This window comes from Drosophila biarmipes, unplaced genomic scaffold (genome assembly GCF_025231255.1).
Source record: "Drosophila biarmipes strain raj3 unplaced genomic scaffold, RU_DBia_V1.1 ptg000004l, whole genome shotgun sequence".
Taxonomy (NCBI): Eukaryota; Metazoa; Arthropoda; class Insecta; order Diptera; family Drosophilidae; genus Drosophila; species Drosophila biarmipes.
The window spans coordinates 747157-762953 of record NW_026114526.1 but is presented as its reverse complement, the minus strand read 5'-3'; the positions used below and the strand labels follow the sequence as shown (position 1 = coordinate 762953).

Here is a 15797-nt window from a genome sequence, read left to right as displayed (position 1 = left end):
GGAACGGGGTTCCGGACCGTCAGCAGCGGCTGCTCAAACGTGCGGCACCAGCATCTTGGCCGAACGAGTTGCGACAACCATTCGCCACGATAGAAACATCGGCTGGCCAAAGTTAATTTCATTTATTGTTTATCTTTTGCAGAAACGTCTCTTTCCGCAGTGTTAAAAAAATTGAATTTATTTATTGGTAATTCTTTATAAGTAACTTTTATTTAACTCAACAAATATTCGCAATCTAATAAGCTTTGAGAGAGAGGTTTATAACTTAAGAGCCATTTTTAAAGAGAGCAAATCAACATTCTAGCCTATTTTCAACTTCGGAGAGCAGTTTTACTTAACTATAATAAAAACATTAAAAATTACTAACTGGTCATCTGACGATTCTACACAAATGATATGAATGTGTTATTTTTACATGGTAATAAGTTTAAAGTCATAGTAATTACAAATAAAACTTAATAAATAGTAGTTGAACAACAGCGAAGACATTTAAGTGTAAAATAATTATTTATAAGGGTCCAAAAAGGTTAACGGCTGGGTGGTTGTGGGCCGTATTACCCAAGAACTGGCCATATAGTTCTTTGTAGCGATCTAATGAAAGTCCTCCACGTTTCCGATCATCGTCCTAAATAACCGAAATATTCTCTTTTGATTTGTACTAAAAATATATATCTATATAACTTACGTTCAGCAATGTTTCGAAAGCTTTATCAATTGGTGTTGTATCGTCAATTGCTACTCTAGTTATGCAGTTATAGCGGTATTCTTTTACTCCAACTATTCCATCGCTGTCTATGTCAAGCAACTTAAAATTTGATTAAATGAATGCTCTCATTGCCTATAAAATAGAAAATACAAAAATTATACAGAGCAAAAGACTGTTTTGTCAGATTATTAGTGTAGTGCCAACTAGGCCAACTAGTGTGTGTGCTAAACACACCTTTAAAGTGATCGTGGTATATTGTGCTCAGTAATCTCAGTATCTGAAAGCTAAGGAACTCGATTAAAGCGTTTTTTGTTTTATCATTTACTGCCGGTTTAACAATATATCATACGTCGATTCCATACTATTCAGGAAATTACATTCGTTTTATTAACTGATATTGTTCTCGGAAAGAAATTCTAATAGCGAATTTATTTGCACTGAGTATATTAACTGAAATGTAACATTTTCTTTAAAGCAATGCATATTTCAGGCTGCTTAGTCAAAGTCCAGCCGTATACGCTGCCAAAAAAACTAACAGTAACACTCTTTTTTACGCTTCTTTTACTATCTACGAACGAGTTTTCAGCGCTATGAATGAGTTGAAATCTGCCAAGCATGCCACCCCTGTTCCGAAGGTCCGATTTTCATTGAACTTTTTTTGCTTTTCCGGTTTATAAGTTGTACCTATTCACTAATTTATATCTTTGGAATGGTAAAATATATCTTTAAGATGTTTTCAATTATAATGACATCAAAACAATATAAAACAATTTTTTTTTGATTCGGCAGATTTTGACCCTATATGTACTAATATCCGTTTGATAAAAAAAACGCTTTCAAATTTTGAACAGCTTTAACGCATGTTTTCAAAGGCCAACCAAATTAAAATCGCTTTCCAATGTATAAATAAATGTAAAGTATAATTGTAATGAAAGCAAGAATACTTAATACAAGAACATATGCATGTAAGTTATATGTCACATTATTTAGGAGCTCTTACCCATTTTAAAAAAACTTTGTGCCGAGAGCTAATATCCAAATAACTCTGACATACCCGATCCGTGGTCAGCTAATTCTGTCAACTACGCCTCCAAATCATTCCGACCCAGATCAGTTTCACTCAGTCCGCATCCAACGGATGCTGTACACATCCAAGCAGGTATTATTAACATCGGAGCCCCAGAGAGAACCCTGGAGACCGCTAACATAAACAAAAAGGTCCCCAAAGCGTTCCCTAAAGTCCGCTATGTAAACACTGCTTTCCGCCCGAATTTAGATTTCAATTTACTTGGCAAATTGAAACATCCCATTTCCCGGCTCTCTTGAGTCATTCTCTTTATCAATTTTCGTAATAAATCTCTTAAGCCGAGGTTTGGTTATTGATCATTAAACTTGAGGCAGGACAGTCCGTTTTTGAATGCCGAATCGGGCAGTGGAGTAAATCGAGTTAAAGTAATGAAGCAGTGAAAAAGATAAGTTATACCTATTGAAAATTTGTAATACTTAATAAGTGATATAAAAATAAGTATACATTTTTTATAAAATTTTCTAGAGAAAAATAATTGGCGCCCAACGTGGGGAGGTGAAGTTAAAATCTAAAACAAAGCTTCAAAACACTTAATTAGTTAAAAATTAATTTAGCGCGGCTAAAAACCCGACACAACCGACAAAATTAAACTTTGTGTTGATCAAAAAAAACTAAGGAATACATTTAATGAAATAATCCCCTTAAACCTCAATTTTCAAAATAGTGATCGTAACCAAAAATTGACTGACAGAAAGGTAATAAAATTATCATCGAAACATATAACCATCAGAAAAAAAATTTAATACAAAAATCATTTTAAAATAAAAAATAATAAAAACTCATCGAAAGCATAAGCACAATAAAAGAAGATTAAAAACACAGGCTGAGGGGCAATCCCTCGCCAAAAATGAACATTGAACAAGAAGGAAGATACAAAGTTAAACGGTCTGTAAACGAAAAAAAAGGACAACCCCGAGCAGGATCATCAACCAAAGAAGGACAACCCCCAACAGAATCAACAAACAACGTATAAATACGGAGACCGATTTGTAAGCGATATTATAACATACAAACCATCAGGCGGTAACCAACAAAACAATGTTAAATGTGGAATATTTGATAAAACAAATTGTAGTTTTCTGACAGAATAAAAACGGTGGACGATTATGAGATAGAGATGATAGTTTCAAATAATAAGTGCGACACATCTTATGAGATTTTAGATAATCAAATCTGTTTAAGAATCTAAAGTTGAAGAAGATAATCAATGCCATAATGGCCAGACTTGAATTTGTCTTTAGCGATTATTTCATTCATATTATTGAACAGGAATTAAGTGTATTAATCAGAGAAAAATATCCATTATGAATTATTTTAGTACAGGTAACAGAAAATTATTCTATTAATTTATAAAACTATTATGACCTATGGTAGAAACAATACAATCACAGCGGAAATTAATAAAAAAAACGTAGGAACACAAGTTTAAGAGTTTTTATTATTATACACTATTTTCTCCATGAATCTACGTGATTTACAAAATGCAATGGTCATAGTTCAGGAATTACAAACAACAACATGAGGGGTCATTACGCAAATAAACAGAACAAAAATCCTTCTGCTTTTTATAATCAGAATAAAAGCAGAAGCAGGGTAGATTTATTCATAAAAACTATTTTTGCGGTGCAATAGTCACTATATTATAAATATAAAGTATCCCTAGCTCAGGCAGTGCTTTCTGAGAAAATCAGAAAAAATGACAACTTTTTTTTATGCTTTGCTATTTGTTTATTGATTCTTCTCCCTTTGGGTACAAACAATAAGTGCATAAAATCCTAAACTAATTAATCTAATAGTCATATGACTGATATTTTGCTTAATGGGACCCGAAAGTTATTGCTGGCTTGGCAGGTCCTTGCGTTGCAGACGGGATCGGCTGGAAATAAAAGTCAAGGCTCTTGCGAGGCGATTGGGGTGCACAGAGAGTTCTTCATTGTAGGAAGCTTTTTGTTTGGCTATTTCATCTTTCACGGTAGGAATGCCTGGGTCCCTGTGTATGGTGCCCCAGTGATAGATCGCAGGATTCTCGATTAAACGTGCTGTATAACGTTTATGTTGCTGCTGCTGGCGGTCCCTCATAGACGGGAGCCATATGTCCAGATGGGCGTGAGAGTGAAATTGTAGAGCAAGACCTTGTAGTCCAGGCGCAGGGGCGAACGAGCGTTAAGAATCCAGTGAAAGTTTCTGGCTTTTAGTTTTAGAAGTGCTTTCTGCGTTCGATGTGTCTTCTCCTGGTTAGTCGCCTGACAAGATGGACGCCGAGATATTATTCAATGATAGTGGAGGGCATGTTTGCCTGTTGAGAGTAAACGTTACGTGTTTACGTTTTTGTTCATTTCTTGTAATCCGTCAATCAGATAGTCACCTCCCTACTATGAGGAGGTGGTTTGCTAGCTGTGTTGTGGCTCGTCCTGGACACCTCGAGCGACTTAAAATAGCGGTGTCGTCAGCGAACGTAAATATTGTTAGCTGCTTTTTCGTGGGAATATCGGTTGTGTCTAAGAGGAACATAGTAGGCCCTTGCGCGCTACCTTGCGGGACTTCATCATTGATGATGTAGTCGTCGAATGTTGTTGCGTTGCACCTTACAGCTAAGATTCTATTGTACAGAACAACTCAAGAAGCTTGTTAGTGTAATCAGGCATGCATTGCAGCGCAATATTCGTGATGCTCATGAACTGTGCGTATATCTGATGTTATTCTGTTAACTTGTTTTTGACGAAAGCCAAATTGATGAGCAGGAATAACATTGTGTGCTCCTAGATATGGTATTATGCGAGTTAGAAAGCATTTCTCGAACAATTTAGAGAGACAAGATTATAAACTAATTGGTCTGTAGGATGACGAAATTGTGTGGAGTTTTCTGAGTTTCGGTATCATATTGATAATAGATTTTTAAAATTTTTTCGGATAGTAGCCGCGAGTTATGATCCCATTAAAGAGCTTACAAAAAGAACCTTAATAGGAGAGTTAGGAAGTTCAATTTACACTTCGGCTTAAACAATGGTGGTAGGAAAATAGATTCAGATTCGATTTGTGGTAGGACAATTGAACCAGTGGCAGGGTTCTGAGATGTGAAGCCAACGTTTCGGCTCTATCTTCGTCTCTGCGGACCAAGCTGCCAGATGAATTTCTTATCGGATTGACTGTTTCGATTTGAAAGCTGAGATTCGCGTGATCCCTCCACATAAAATGATTGGTACCGGTTGGCGAATGCTTTTTAATGTACCGAAGCTATGCATTTTCTGTTTTTTGCTTTAGAGCTTGATTAATTGTGCGAGTTGCCGTTCAATTTGCAGATAAGTTTTGGTTTGCACGTCCCTTGCTTGAGGTGTTTAGATTGTGGCTCCCTCCACGAACACTTCTTCAAGAGGGTCGGTAGAGCAGTCCATGTCAGCTTGGATGTTGAAGTGAAGGTTTAACTTTTTGTCAAATTAGTTGTTCGGTTTTATGAATGAATTGTATAATTTGGAATTCTTTTGGGAGTCACAAGGCGTGATCCCCAGTGCGTGTTTTTGAAATTATAGCCCCCTGCAGCTATAAAGCGATCTTCAAGCAAGTTTTAGAAGTATATGAATTGAATTCAGAAATTGTAAGGCGAGGCGTGCAGTAGACAGCCGATATGGTTATGTTTCCGTTGCCTGACAGCACTTTGATAGACATGGCTTGCAAATAATTAGTTGCAAAGTGGTGCTTGATGTGTTCGCTGACTAGGATGCCCGTTCCGCCGTAGGCTTTACCATCTGGATATTCTGTGCGGTAGAAAGTAGAGCGTCTTATTTGAAAGTTGTATTTGTTTGTGAGGTGCGTCTCTACCAGTAACATAATGTCGATATGATTATCAATTAGGAACTGTGTTACTTCATGGTTGTGCTGTGGAACGCCAAAGGCGTTGTTATTCGTATATTTGCCATCTGTTACTTGGACTACTTAGCTGCAAGTAGCTGTAACACCACGTTCTGGTTTTAAACCAGTTTTTGAATGAATGAGATGAAATACTTAGTTGCATGGTGACCATCATAGATTTCAGATCTGCTGATCGTTTCATAGATGGGACTGGAGTGAGTTTTCTGTCCCTATTCGAAAGGCATCGGCGTACGAGAAGCCCTTCTGGGTATTTAGTAGACCAAATGAGGAGCTATACTTCAGGCGCCGTACGCCAGTAAGTGTACGCATATTTGGTAGTCTGATGACGCGTTGCTGTCACTTTTCGCATGCGGTCCTTCATCTTCTTGTAGATCTGACAGTTAACGCATTTTTCCCTCTTCGGGTCTTTTTTGTTGACAGGGCATTTAGCCGCATTGTGGAAATCTCCAAAAGCTACACAGACTGTTTGAAATGAACAGTTTGCCCTGGTGTGTCCATACTCCTGACAACAAGTGCATTGCACTGGACCGTTCCTTTATGTGGCTCTTTCGCGTTAATTCTTCGGTGCACTTCAGTTTTCTACAAGACTCTGCTGTCTGGCTCCTGCTCGACCCTGAAGAGTGGTTGCGGCTCTTTTCTCCTGTTTATTATGTTACTGGCGTTCTTTGCAGAAAACCCTTTTTTCTTGAGAGAATCGATAACTTCCTTGGCAGTTTCGTCGGGCTCGATTCCTTTTAGTACCACTTGCAGGTCCTTGCTGCTTTTTAGTTGGTACGTGTATTAGCTTTTCCTAGCTTCCTTCATGTATTTTGATACAGCTCCGAAATGTTCTTCGGATTTGGTCTGAAGCTTGGTTTCATGGCTATCCCCCTTTGTGATCGGAACAACTGGAAAGTTTCCGTTGCCCGTTCAGCGCAGGGCGTTCGAGATTTTCTGCCTTATGTAAATTGGTAGTGGCTTAGGGTTCGGTTGAGTCTCTTGGGCCTGTTCAGATTCATTTTCTGCTAGAAACGCAAATATATTGGTGTTGCATCTCCTGGGTAATTTATTTTTTATTTGGACACGGTTTATTTTTGAGTTGTTACCAACCCCGCTGGAGTCAGAGTGGGGGTAGCAGTAGGTAAGCATACTGAGCAAGGTCGTGCTCATTGGCTATCGACCGACGGTAGGGCTGTTTTTTGCACTTCGTTGGGGGTAATTGACCGCGCTTGATCAGAGCTTATGTGCGAACGTCGTTTTGACTCATTGTAATGGAGGTTTATTTAGTAAGAGTTTTATGTTTTATGATATATAATAATTAAATAATTATTTAATATAAGCATAATTCAAATTACATCGCATCTTTTCGCGTTATTGTAGATTTATTGAACCAGTCACTGCACTTTTATGATTTTATTGGATACTTTTTTCCGAAGCACAATGGCAATGACAATCCATGCGATGACAGTTGAGTGCTTAATTTAATTTAATTGAATAAAAAATCGTTTGCCTATAATTTTTAACGGTGGTGTTTAAGCAAATCAGGTTAGGAAAGGAAAACACATTTCAAAATACCTTTTTTAATAAAATGCTGCCTTGGTATTGACAAGTTGCTGGTGTACACAATTTTGCTATTTACAGCACGTAAACAAAGATAGCGCTTACATAAGATATCAGGTAGGAGACAAAGTTTGGTTAAAAACAAATAAGTTATGATTTTGTTCCGAGGAAACCGGTGATGGGGCGCTGAGGATCAATCAGTCAGTTCCTCCTGACTGTACTGAGTTTCCAACAAAACACATGGAACTAGTAATACTCTCCGACGTCGAGAAAAATCGTATACTATTGACCACAATAAATATACCGCATTAAAAAGTAATAGAAGGGACTTACGATTTTGAAGACTGGGAACAAATAAATTTCAGACAACTGCATTCAATACAGGCTGAAATCAGATAGAATACATAACAGAATACAAAGAATCTATCTCAATTAAACCTTCTTGCCCAGAAAGTAACATATATACTGAGGACACACGAACTGCGACAAAGCCGTAGGAACAACCTTCTTCAAAATTTGGTAAAATAAACGTGAGCTTAACAGCGGATGACCGGTGCTCTTGATCACTGCGACATTAGCCAGCCATCTTAAGATCATCAAAGACGCTGCTGTAAACATAACAAGTGACAGTACTAATCAAAACATTGTCGGCACTTCCATATAACCTTTGATGACCAAATAAGCTTGAATTGTACCCCACATATACATCAATCACCATGGGGTTAAGAAAACACTTGCTGCCAGCAATGGCTAAAATCAACATCACTGAGCCTCACCAACTCCCCGGACTATCGATTCTGCACGAAATAAACCATTGTATTATGCAGCAAATTGGCGATCAGCTGTTGGCGAAAATTTAAAAAATTGAATTTATTTATTGGTAATTCTTTATAAGTAAGTTTTATTTAACTCAACAAATATTCGCAATCTAATAAGCTTTGAGAGAGAGGTTTATAACTTAAGAGCCATTTTTAAAGAGAGCAAATCAACATTCTAGCCTATTTTCAACTTCGGAGAGCAGTTTTACTTAACTAAAATAGAAACTTTAAAAATTACTAACTGGTCATCTGACGATTTTACACAAATGATATGAATGTGTTATTTTTACATGGTAATAAGTTTAAAGTCATAGTAATTACAAATAAAACTTAATAAATAGTAGTTGAACAACAGCGAAGACATTTAAGTGTAAAATAATTATTTATAAGGGTCCAAAAAGGTTAACGGCTGGGTGGTTGTGGGCCGTATTACCCAAGAACTGGCCATATAGTTCTTTGTAGCGATCTAATGAAAGTCCTCCACGTTTCCGATCATCGTCCTAAATAACCGAAATATTCTCTTTTGATTTGTACTAAAAATATATATCTATATAACTTACGTTCAGCAATGTTTCGAAAGCTTTATCAATTGGTGTTATATCGTCAATTGCTACTCTAGTTATGCAGTTATAGCGGTATTCTTTTACTCCAACTATTCCATCGCTGTCTATGTCAAGCAACTTAAAATTTGATTCAATGAATGCTCTCATTGCCTATAAAATAGAAAATACAATAATTATACAGAGCAAAAGACTGTTTTGTCAGATTATTAGTGTAGAGCCAACTAGGCCAACTAGTGTGTGTGCTAAACACACCTTTAAAGTGATCGTGGTATATTGTGCTCAGTAATCTCAGTATCTGATAGCTAAGGAACTCGATTAAAGCGTTTTTTGTTTTATTATTTACTGCCGGTTTAACAATATATCATACGTCGATTCCATACTATTCAGGAAATTAAATTCGTTTTATTAACTGATTTTGTTCTCGGAAAGAAATTCTAATAGCGAATTTATTTGCACTGAGTATATTAACTGAAATGTAACATTTTCTTTAAAGCAATGCATATTTCAGGCTGCTTAGTCAAAGTCCAGCCGTATACGCTACCAAAAAAACTAACAGTAACACTCTTTTTTACGCTTCTTTTACTATCTACGAACGAGTTTTCAGCGCTATGAATGAGCTAAAATCTGCCAAGCATGCCACCCCTGTTCCGAAGGTCCGATTTTCATTGAACTTTTTTTGCTTTTCCAGTTTATAAGTTGTACCTATTCACTAATCTATATCTTTGGAATGGTAAAATATATCTTTAAGATGTTTTCAATTATAATGACATCAAAACAAAATAAAACAATTATTTTTTGATTCGGCAGATTTTGACCCTATATGTACTAATATCCGTTTGATAAAAAAACGCTTTCAAATTTTGAACAGCTTTAACGCATGTTTTCAAAGGCCAACCTAAATTAAAAATTACAAACTACTTTTGTTATAACCAAATTAAAATCGCTTTCCAATAAATAAATGTAAAGTATAATTGTAATGAAAGCAAGAATACTTAATACAAGAACATTTTAAAAAAACTTTGTGCCGAGAGCTAATATCCAAATAACTCTGACATACCCGATCCGTAGTCAGCTAATTCTGTCAACTACGCCTCCAAATCATTCCCACCCAGATCAGTTTCACTCAGTCCGCATCCAACGGATGCTGTACACATCCAAGCAGGTATTATTAACATCGGAGCCCCAGAGAGAACCCTGGAGACCGCTAACATAAACAAAAAGGTCCCCAAAGCGATCCCTAAAGTCCGCTATGTAAACACCACTTTCCGCCCGAATTTAAATTTCAATTTACTTGGCAAATTGCAACATCCCATTTCCCGGCTCTCTTGAGTCATTCTCTTTATCAATTTTTGTAATAAATCTCTTAAGCCGAGGTTTGGTTATTGATCATTAAACTTAAGGCAAGACCGTCCGTTTTTGAATGCCGAATCGGGCAGTGGAGTAAATCGAGTTAAAGTAATGAAGCAGTGAAAAAGATAAGTTCGACCTATTGAAAATTTGTTTAACTATTACATTATTACTATTAAGTGATATAAAAATAAGTATACATTTTTTATAAAATTTACTAGAGAAAAATAATTGGCGCCCAACGTGGCGCTAATAAAAGAAATTCAAAATAATTAATTAGTTAAAAATTAATTTAGCGCGGCACAACCGACGAAAATAATATGCTTGTGTTGATCAAAATTAAATCAATAAATTCAATAGCCCTCTTAAGCTCAAAACAACCAGAAAAAAATTAAAACATTTGTGTTGATAAAAAAAAAACTAAGGAATACATTTAATGAAATAATCCCCTTAAACCTCAATTTTCAAAATAGTGATCGTAACCAAAAATTGACTGACAGAAAGGTAATAAAAATATCATCGAAACATATAACCATCAGAAAAAAAATTTAATTCAAAAAACATTTTAAAATAAAAATTAATAAAAAATCATCGAAACCATAAGCACAAAAAAAGAAGATTAAAAACACAGGCTAAGGGGCAATCCCTCGCCAAAATGAACATTGAACAAGAAGGAAGATACAAAGTTAAACGGTCTGTAAACGAAAAAAAAGGACGACCCGAGCAGGATCGTCAACCAAAGAAGGACGACCCCCAACAGAATCAACAAACAACGTATAAATACGGAGACCGGTTTGTGAGCGACATTATAACATACAAACCATCAGGCGGTAACCAACAATACAATGTTAAATGTGGAAGATTTGATAAAACAAATTGTAAATTTTGAATTGAATTCATTAAAAGAGGAGATCGTAAACCTAAGATCAGAGTTTTCTGACAGAATAAAAACGGTGGACGATTATGAGATAGAGATGATAGTTTCAAATAATAAGTGCGACACATCTTATGAGATTTTAGATAATCAAATCTGTTTAAGAATCTAAAGTTGAAGAAGATAATCAATGCCATAATGGCCAGACTTGAATTTGTCTTTAGCGATTATTTCATTCATATTATTGAACAGGAATTAAGTGTATTAATCAGAGAAAAATATCCATTATGAATTATTTTAGTACAGGTAACAGAAAATTATTCTATTAATTTATAAAACTATTATGACCTATGGTAGAAACAATACAATCACAGCGGAAATTAATAAAAAAAACGTAGGAACACAAGTTTAAGAGTTTTTATTATTATACACTATTTTCTCCATGAATCTACGTGATTTACAAAATGCAATGGTCATAGTTCAGGAATTACAAACAACAACATAAGGGGTCATTACGCAAATAAACAGAACAAAAATCCTTCTGCTTTTTATAATCAGAATAAAAGCAGAAGCAGGGTAGATTTATTCATAAAAACTATTGTTGCGGTGCAATAGTCACTATATTATAAATATAAAGTATCCCTAGCTCAGGCAGTGCTTTAAGTTCTGAGAAAATCAGAAAAAATTACAACTTTTTTTTATGCTTTGCTATTTGTTTATTGATTCTTCTCCCTTTGGGTACAAACAATAAGTTCATAAAATCCTAAACTAATTAATCTAATAGTCATATGACTGATATTTTGCTTAATGGGACCCGAAAGTTATTGCTGGCTTGGCAGGTCCTTGCGTTGCAGACGGGATCGGCTGGAAATAATAGTCAAGGCTCTTGCGAGGCGATTGGGGTGCACAGAGAGTTCTTCATTGTAGGAAGCTTTTTGTTTGGCTATTTCATCTTTCACGGTAGGAATGCCTGGGTCCCTGTGTATGGTGCCCCAGTGATAGATCGCAGGATTTTCGATTAAACGTGCTGTATAATGTCTATGTTGCTGCTGCTGGCGGTCCCTCATAGACGGGAGCCATATGTCCAGATGGGCGTGAGAGTGAAATTGTAGAGCAGGACCTTGTAGTCCAGGCGCAGGGGCGAACGAGCGTTAAGAATCCAGTGAAAGTTTCTGGCTTTTAGTTTTAGATGTGCTTTCTGCGTTCGATGTGTCTTCTCCTGGTTAGTCGCCTGACAAGATGGACGCCGAGATATTATTCAATGATAGTGGAGGACATGTTTGCCTGTTGAGAGTAAACGTTATGTGTTTACGTTTTTGTTCATTTCTTGTAATCCGTCAATCAGATAGTCACCTCCCTACTATGAGGAGGTGGTTTGCTAGCTGTGTTGTGGCTCGTCCTGGACACCTCGAGCGACTTAAAATAGAGGTGTCGTCAGCGAACATAGATATTGTTAGCTGCTTGTTCGTGGGAATATCCGTGGTGTCTAAGAGGAACATAGTAGGCCCTTGCGCGCTACCTTGCGGGACTTCATCATTGATGATGTAGTCGTCGAATGTTGTTGCGTTGCACCTTACAGCTAAGATTCTATTGTACAGAAAAACTCAAGAAGCTTGTTAGTGTAATCAGGCACGCATTGCAGCGCAATATTCCTGATGCCCAAAGACTGTGCGTATATCTGATGTTATTCTGTTAACTTGTTTTTGACGAAAGTCAAATTGATGAGCAGGAATAACATTGTGTGCTCCTAGATATGGTATTATGCGAGTTAGAAAGCATTTCTCGAACAATTTAGAGAGACAAGATTATAAACTAATTGGTCTGTAGGATGACGAAATTGTGTGGAGTTTTCTGAGTTTCGGTATCATATTGATAATAGATTTTTAAAATTTTTTCGGATAGTAGCCGCGAGTTATGATCCCATTAAAGAGCTTACAAAAAGAACCTTAATAGGAGAGTTAGGAAGTTCAATTTACACTTCGGCTTAAACAATGGTTGTAGGAAAATAGATTCAGATTCGATTTGTGGTAGGACAATTGAAGGTTTGTGGCAGGTTTCTGAGATGTGAAGCCAACATTTCGGCTCTATCTTCGTCTCTGCGGACCAAGCTGCCAGATAAATTTCTTATCGGATTGACTGTTTCGATTTGAAAGCTGAGATTCGCGTGATCCCTCCACATAAAATTATTGGTACCGGTTGGCGAATGCTTTTTAATGTACCGAAGCTATGCATTTTCTGTTTTTTGCTTTAGAGCTTGATTAATTGTGCGAGTTGCCGTTCAATTTGCAGATAAGTTTTGGTTTGCACGTCCCTTGCTTGAGGTGTTTAGATTGTGGCTCCCTCCACGAACACTTCTTCAAGAGGGTCGGTAGAGCAGTCCATGTCAGCTTGGATGTTGAAGTGAAGGTTTAACTTTTTGTCAAATTAGTTGTTCGGTTTTATGAATGAATTGTATAATTTGGAATTCTTTTGGGAGTCACAAGGCGTGAACCCCAGTGCGTGTTTTTGAAATTATAGCCCCCTGCAGCTATAAAGCGATCTCCAAGCAAGTTTTAGAAGTATATTAATTGAATTCAGCAATTGTAAGGCGAGGCCGGCAGTAGACAGCCGATATGGTTATGTTTCCGTTGCCTGACAGCACTTTGATAGACGTGGCTTGCAAATAATTAGTTGCAAAGTGGTGCTTAATGTGTTCGCTGACTAGGATGCCCGTTCCGCCGTAGGCTTCACCATCTGGATATTCTGTGCGGTAGAAAGTAGAGCGTCCTATTTGAAAGTTGTATTTGTTTGTGAGGTGCGTCTCTACCAGTAACATAATTTCGATATGATTATCAATCAGGAACTGTGTTACTTCATGGTTGTGCTGTGGAACGCCAAAGGCGTTGTTATTCGTATATTTGCCATCTGTTACTTGGACTACTTAGCTGCAAGTAGCTGTAACACCACGTTCTGGTTTTAAACCAGTTTTTGAATGAATGAGATGAAATACTTTGTTGCATGGTGACCATCATAGATTTCAGAGTGCTTTGTGACTGTACTTGGATCTGCTGATCGTTTCATAGATGGGACTGGAGTGAGTTTTCTGTCCCTATTCGAAGGGCATCGGCGTACGAGAAGCCCTTCTGGGTACTTAGTAGACCAAATGAGAAGCTATGTACGCATATTTGGTAATCTGATGACGCGTTGCTGTCACTTTTCGCATGCGTCCTTCATCTTCTTGTAGATCGGACAGCCTCTGTAGTTTGCCGTGTGGTTACCTTGACATTTAACGCATTTTTCCCTCTTCGGGTCTTTTTTGTTGACAGGGCATTTAGCCGCATTGTGGAAATCTCCAAAAGCTACACAGACTGTTTGAAATGAACAGTTTGCCCTGGTGTGTCCATACTCCTGACAACCAGTGCATTGCACTGGACCGTTCCTTTTATGTGCTCTTTCGCGTTAATTCTTCGGTGCACTTCAGTTTTCTACAAGACTCTGCTGTCTGGCTCCTGCTCGACCCTGAAGAGTGGTTGCGGCTCTTTTCTCCTGTTTATTATGTTACTGGCGTTCTTTGCAGAAAACCCTTTTTTCTTTAGAGAATCGATAACTTCCTTGGCAGTTTCGTCGGGCTCGATTCCTTTTAGTACCACTTGCAGGTCCTTGCTGCTCTTTAGTTGGTACGTGTATTAGCTTTTCCTAGCTTCCTTCATGTATTTTGATACAGCTCCGAAATGTTCTTCGGATTTGGTCTGAAGCTTGGTTTCATGGCTATCCCCCTTTGTGATCGGAACAACTGGAAAGTTTCCGTTGCCCGTTCACCGCAGGGCGTTCGAGATTTTCTGCCTTATGTAAATTGGTGGTGGCTTAGGGTTCGGTTGAGTCTCTTGGGCCTGTTCAGATTCATTTTCTGCTAGAAACGCAAATATATTGGTGTTGCATCTCCTGGGTAATTTATTTTTTATTTGGACACGGTTTATTTTTGAGTTGTTACCAACCCCGCTGGAGTCGGAGTAGGGGTAGCCGTAAGTAAGCATAGTGAGCAAGGTCGTGCTCATTGGCTATCGACCGACGGTAGGGCTGTTTTTTGCACTTCGTTGGGGGTAATTGACCGCGCTTGATCAGAGCTTATGTGCGAACGTCGTTTTGACTCATTGTAATGGAGGTTGATTTAGTAAGAGTTTTATGTTTTTTGATATATAATAATTAAATAATTATTTAATATAAGCATAATTCAAATTTCATCGCATCTTTTCGCGATATTGTAGATTTATTTAACCAGTCACTGCACTTTTATGATTTTATTGGATCCTTTTTTCCGAAGCACAATGGCAATGACAATGCATGCGATGACAGTTGAGTGCTTAATTTAATTTAATTAAATAAAAAATCGTTTGCCTATAATTTTTAACGGTGGTGTTTAAGAAAATCATGTTAGGAAAGGAAAACACATTTCAAAATACCTTTCTAATAAAATGCTGCCTTGGTATTGACAAGTTGCTGGTGTACACAATTTTGCTATTTACAACACGTCAACAAAGATAGCGCTTACATAAGTTATCAGGTAGGAGACAAAGTTTGGTTAAAAACAAATAAGTTATGATTTTGTTCCAGGGAAACCAGTGATGGGGCGCTGAGGATCAATCAGTCAGTTCCTCCTGACTGTACTGAGTTTCCAACAAAACACATGGAACTAGTAATACTCTCCGACGTCGAGAAAAATCGTATACTATTGACCACAATAAATATACCGCATTAAAAAGTAATAGAAGGGACTTACGATTTTGAAGACTGGGAACAAATAAATTTCAGACAACTGCATTCAATACAGGCTGAAATCAGATAGAATACATAATAGAATACAAAGAATCTATCTCAATTAAACCTTCTTGCCCAGAAAGTAACATATATACTGAGGACACACGAACTGCGACAAAGCCGTAGGAACAACCTTCTTCAAAATTTGGTAAAATAAACGTGAGCTTAACAGCGGATGACCGGTGCTCTTGATCACTGCGAC

At 37.3% G+C, this 15797-nt stretch overlaps 1 protein-coding gene across 11 annotated transcripts in view; it reads right to left on the bottom strand.

The window, feature by feature from the left end:
* The window catches only part of LOC108027594 (sarcoplasmic calcium-binding protein, alpha chain), a 169918-nt gene that overhangs the window by 16375 nt on the left and 137746 nt on the right, over positions 1-15797 (bottom strand). For 2 of the 11 annotated variants that reach the window (XR_007764823.1, XR_007764822.1), the window contains exon 5: positions 686-838. The exons of 2 other annotated variants lie outside the window; for them this stretch is intronic. Coding sequence is in view for 6 of the 9 variants with exons in the window: in XM_050889574.1 (XP_050745531.1) it covers positions 509-625; positions 8578-8730 (270 nt within the window). In the remaining 3 variants the exon portion in view is untranslated. Of the gene's footprint in view, positions 1-107; positions 626-685; positions 839-8068; positions 8518-8577; positions 8731-15797 lie in introns of those variants that run through there. 7 more of the 11 variants (XM_050889578.1, XM_050889570.1, XR_007764821.1 and 4 more) reach the window with 6 other exon arrangements.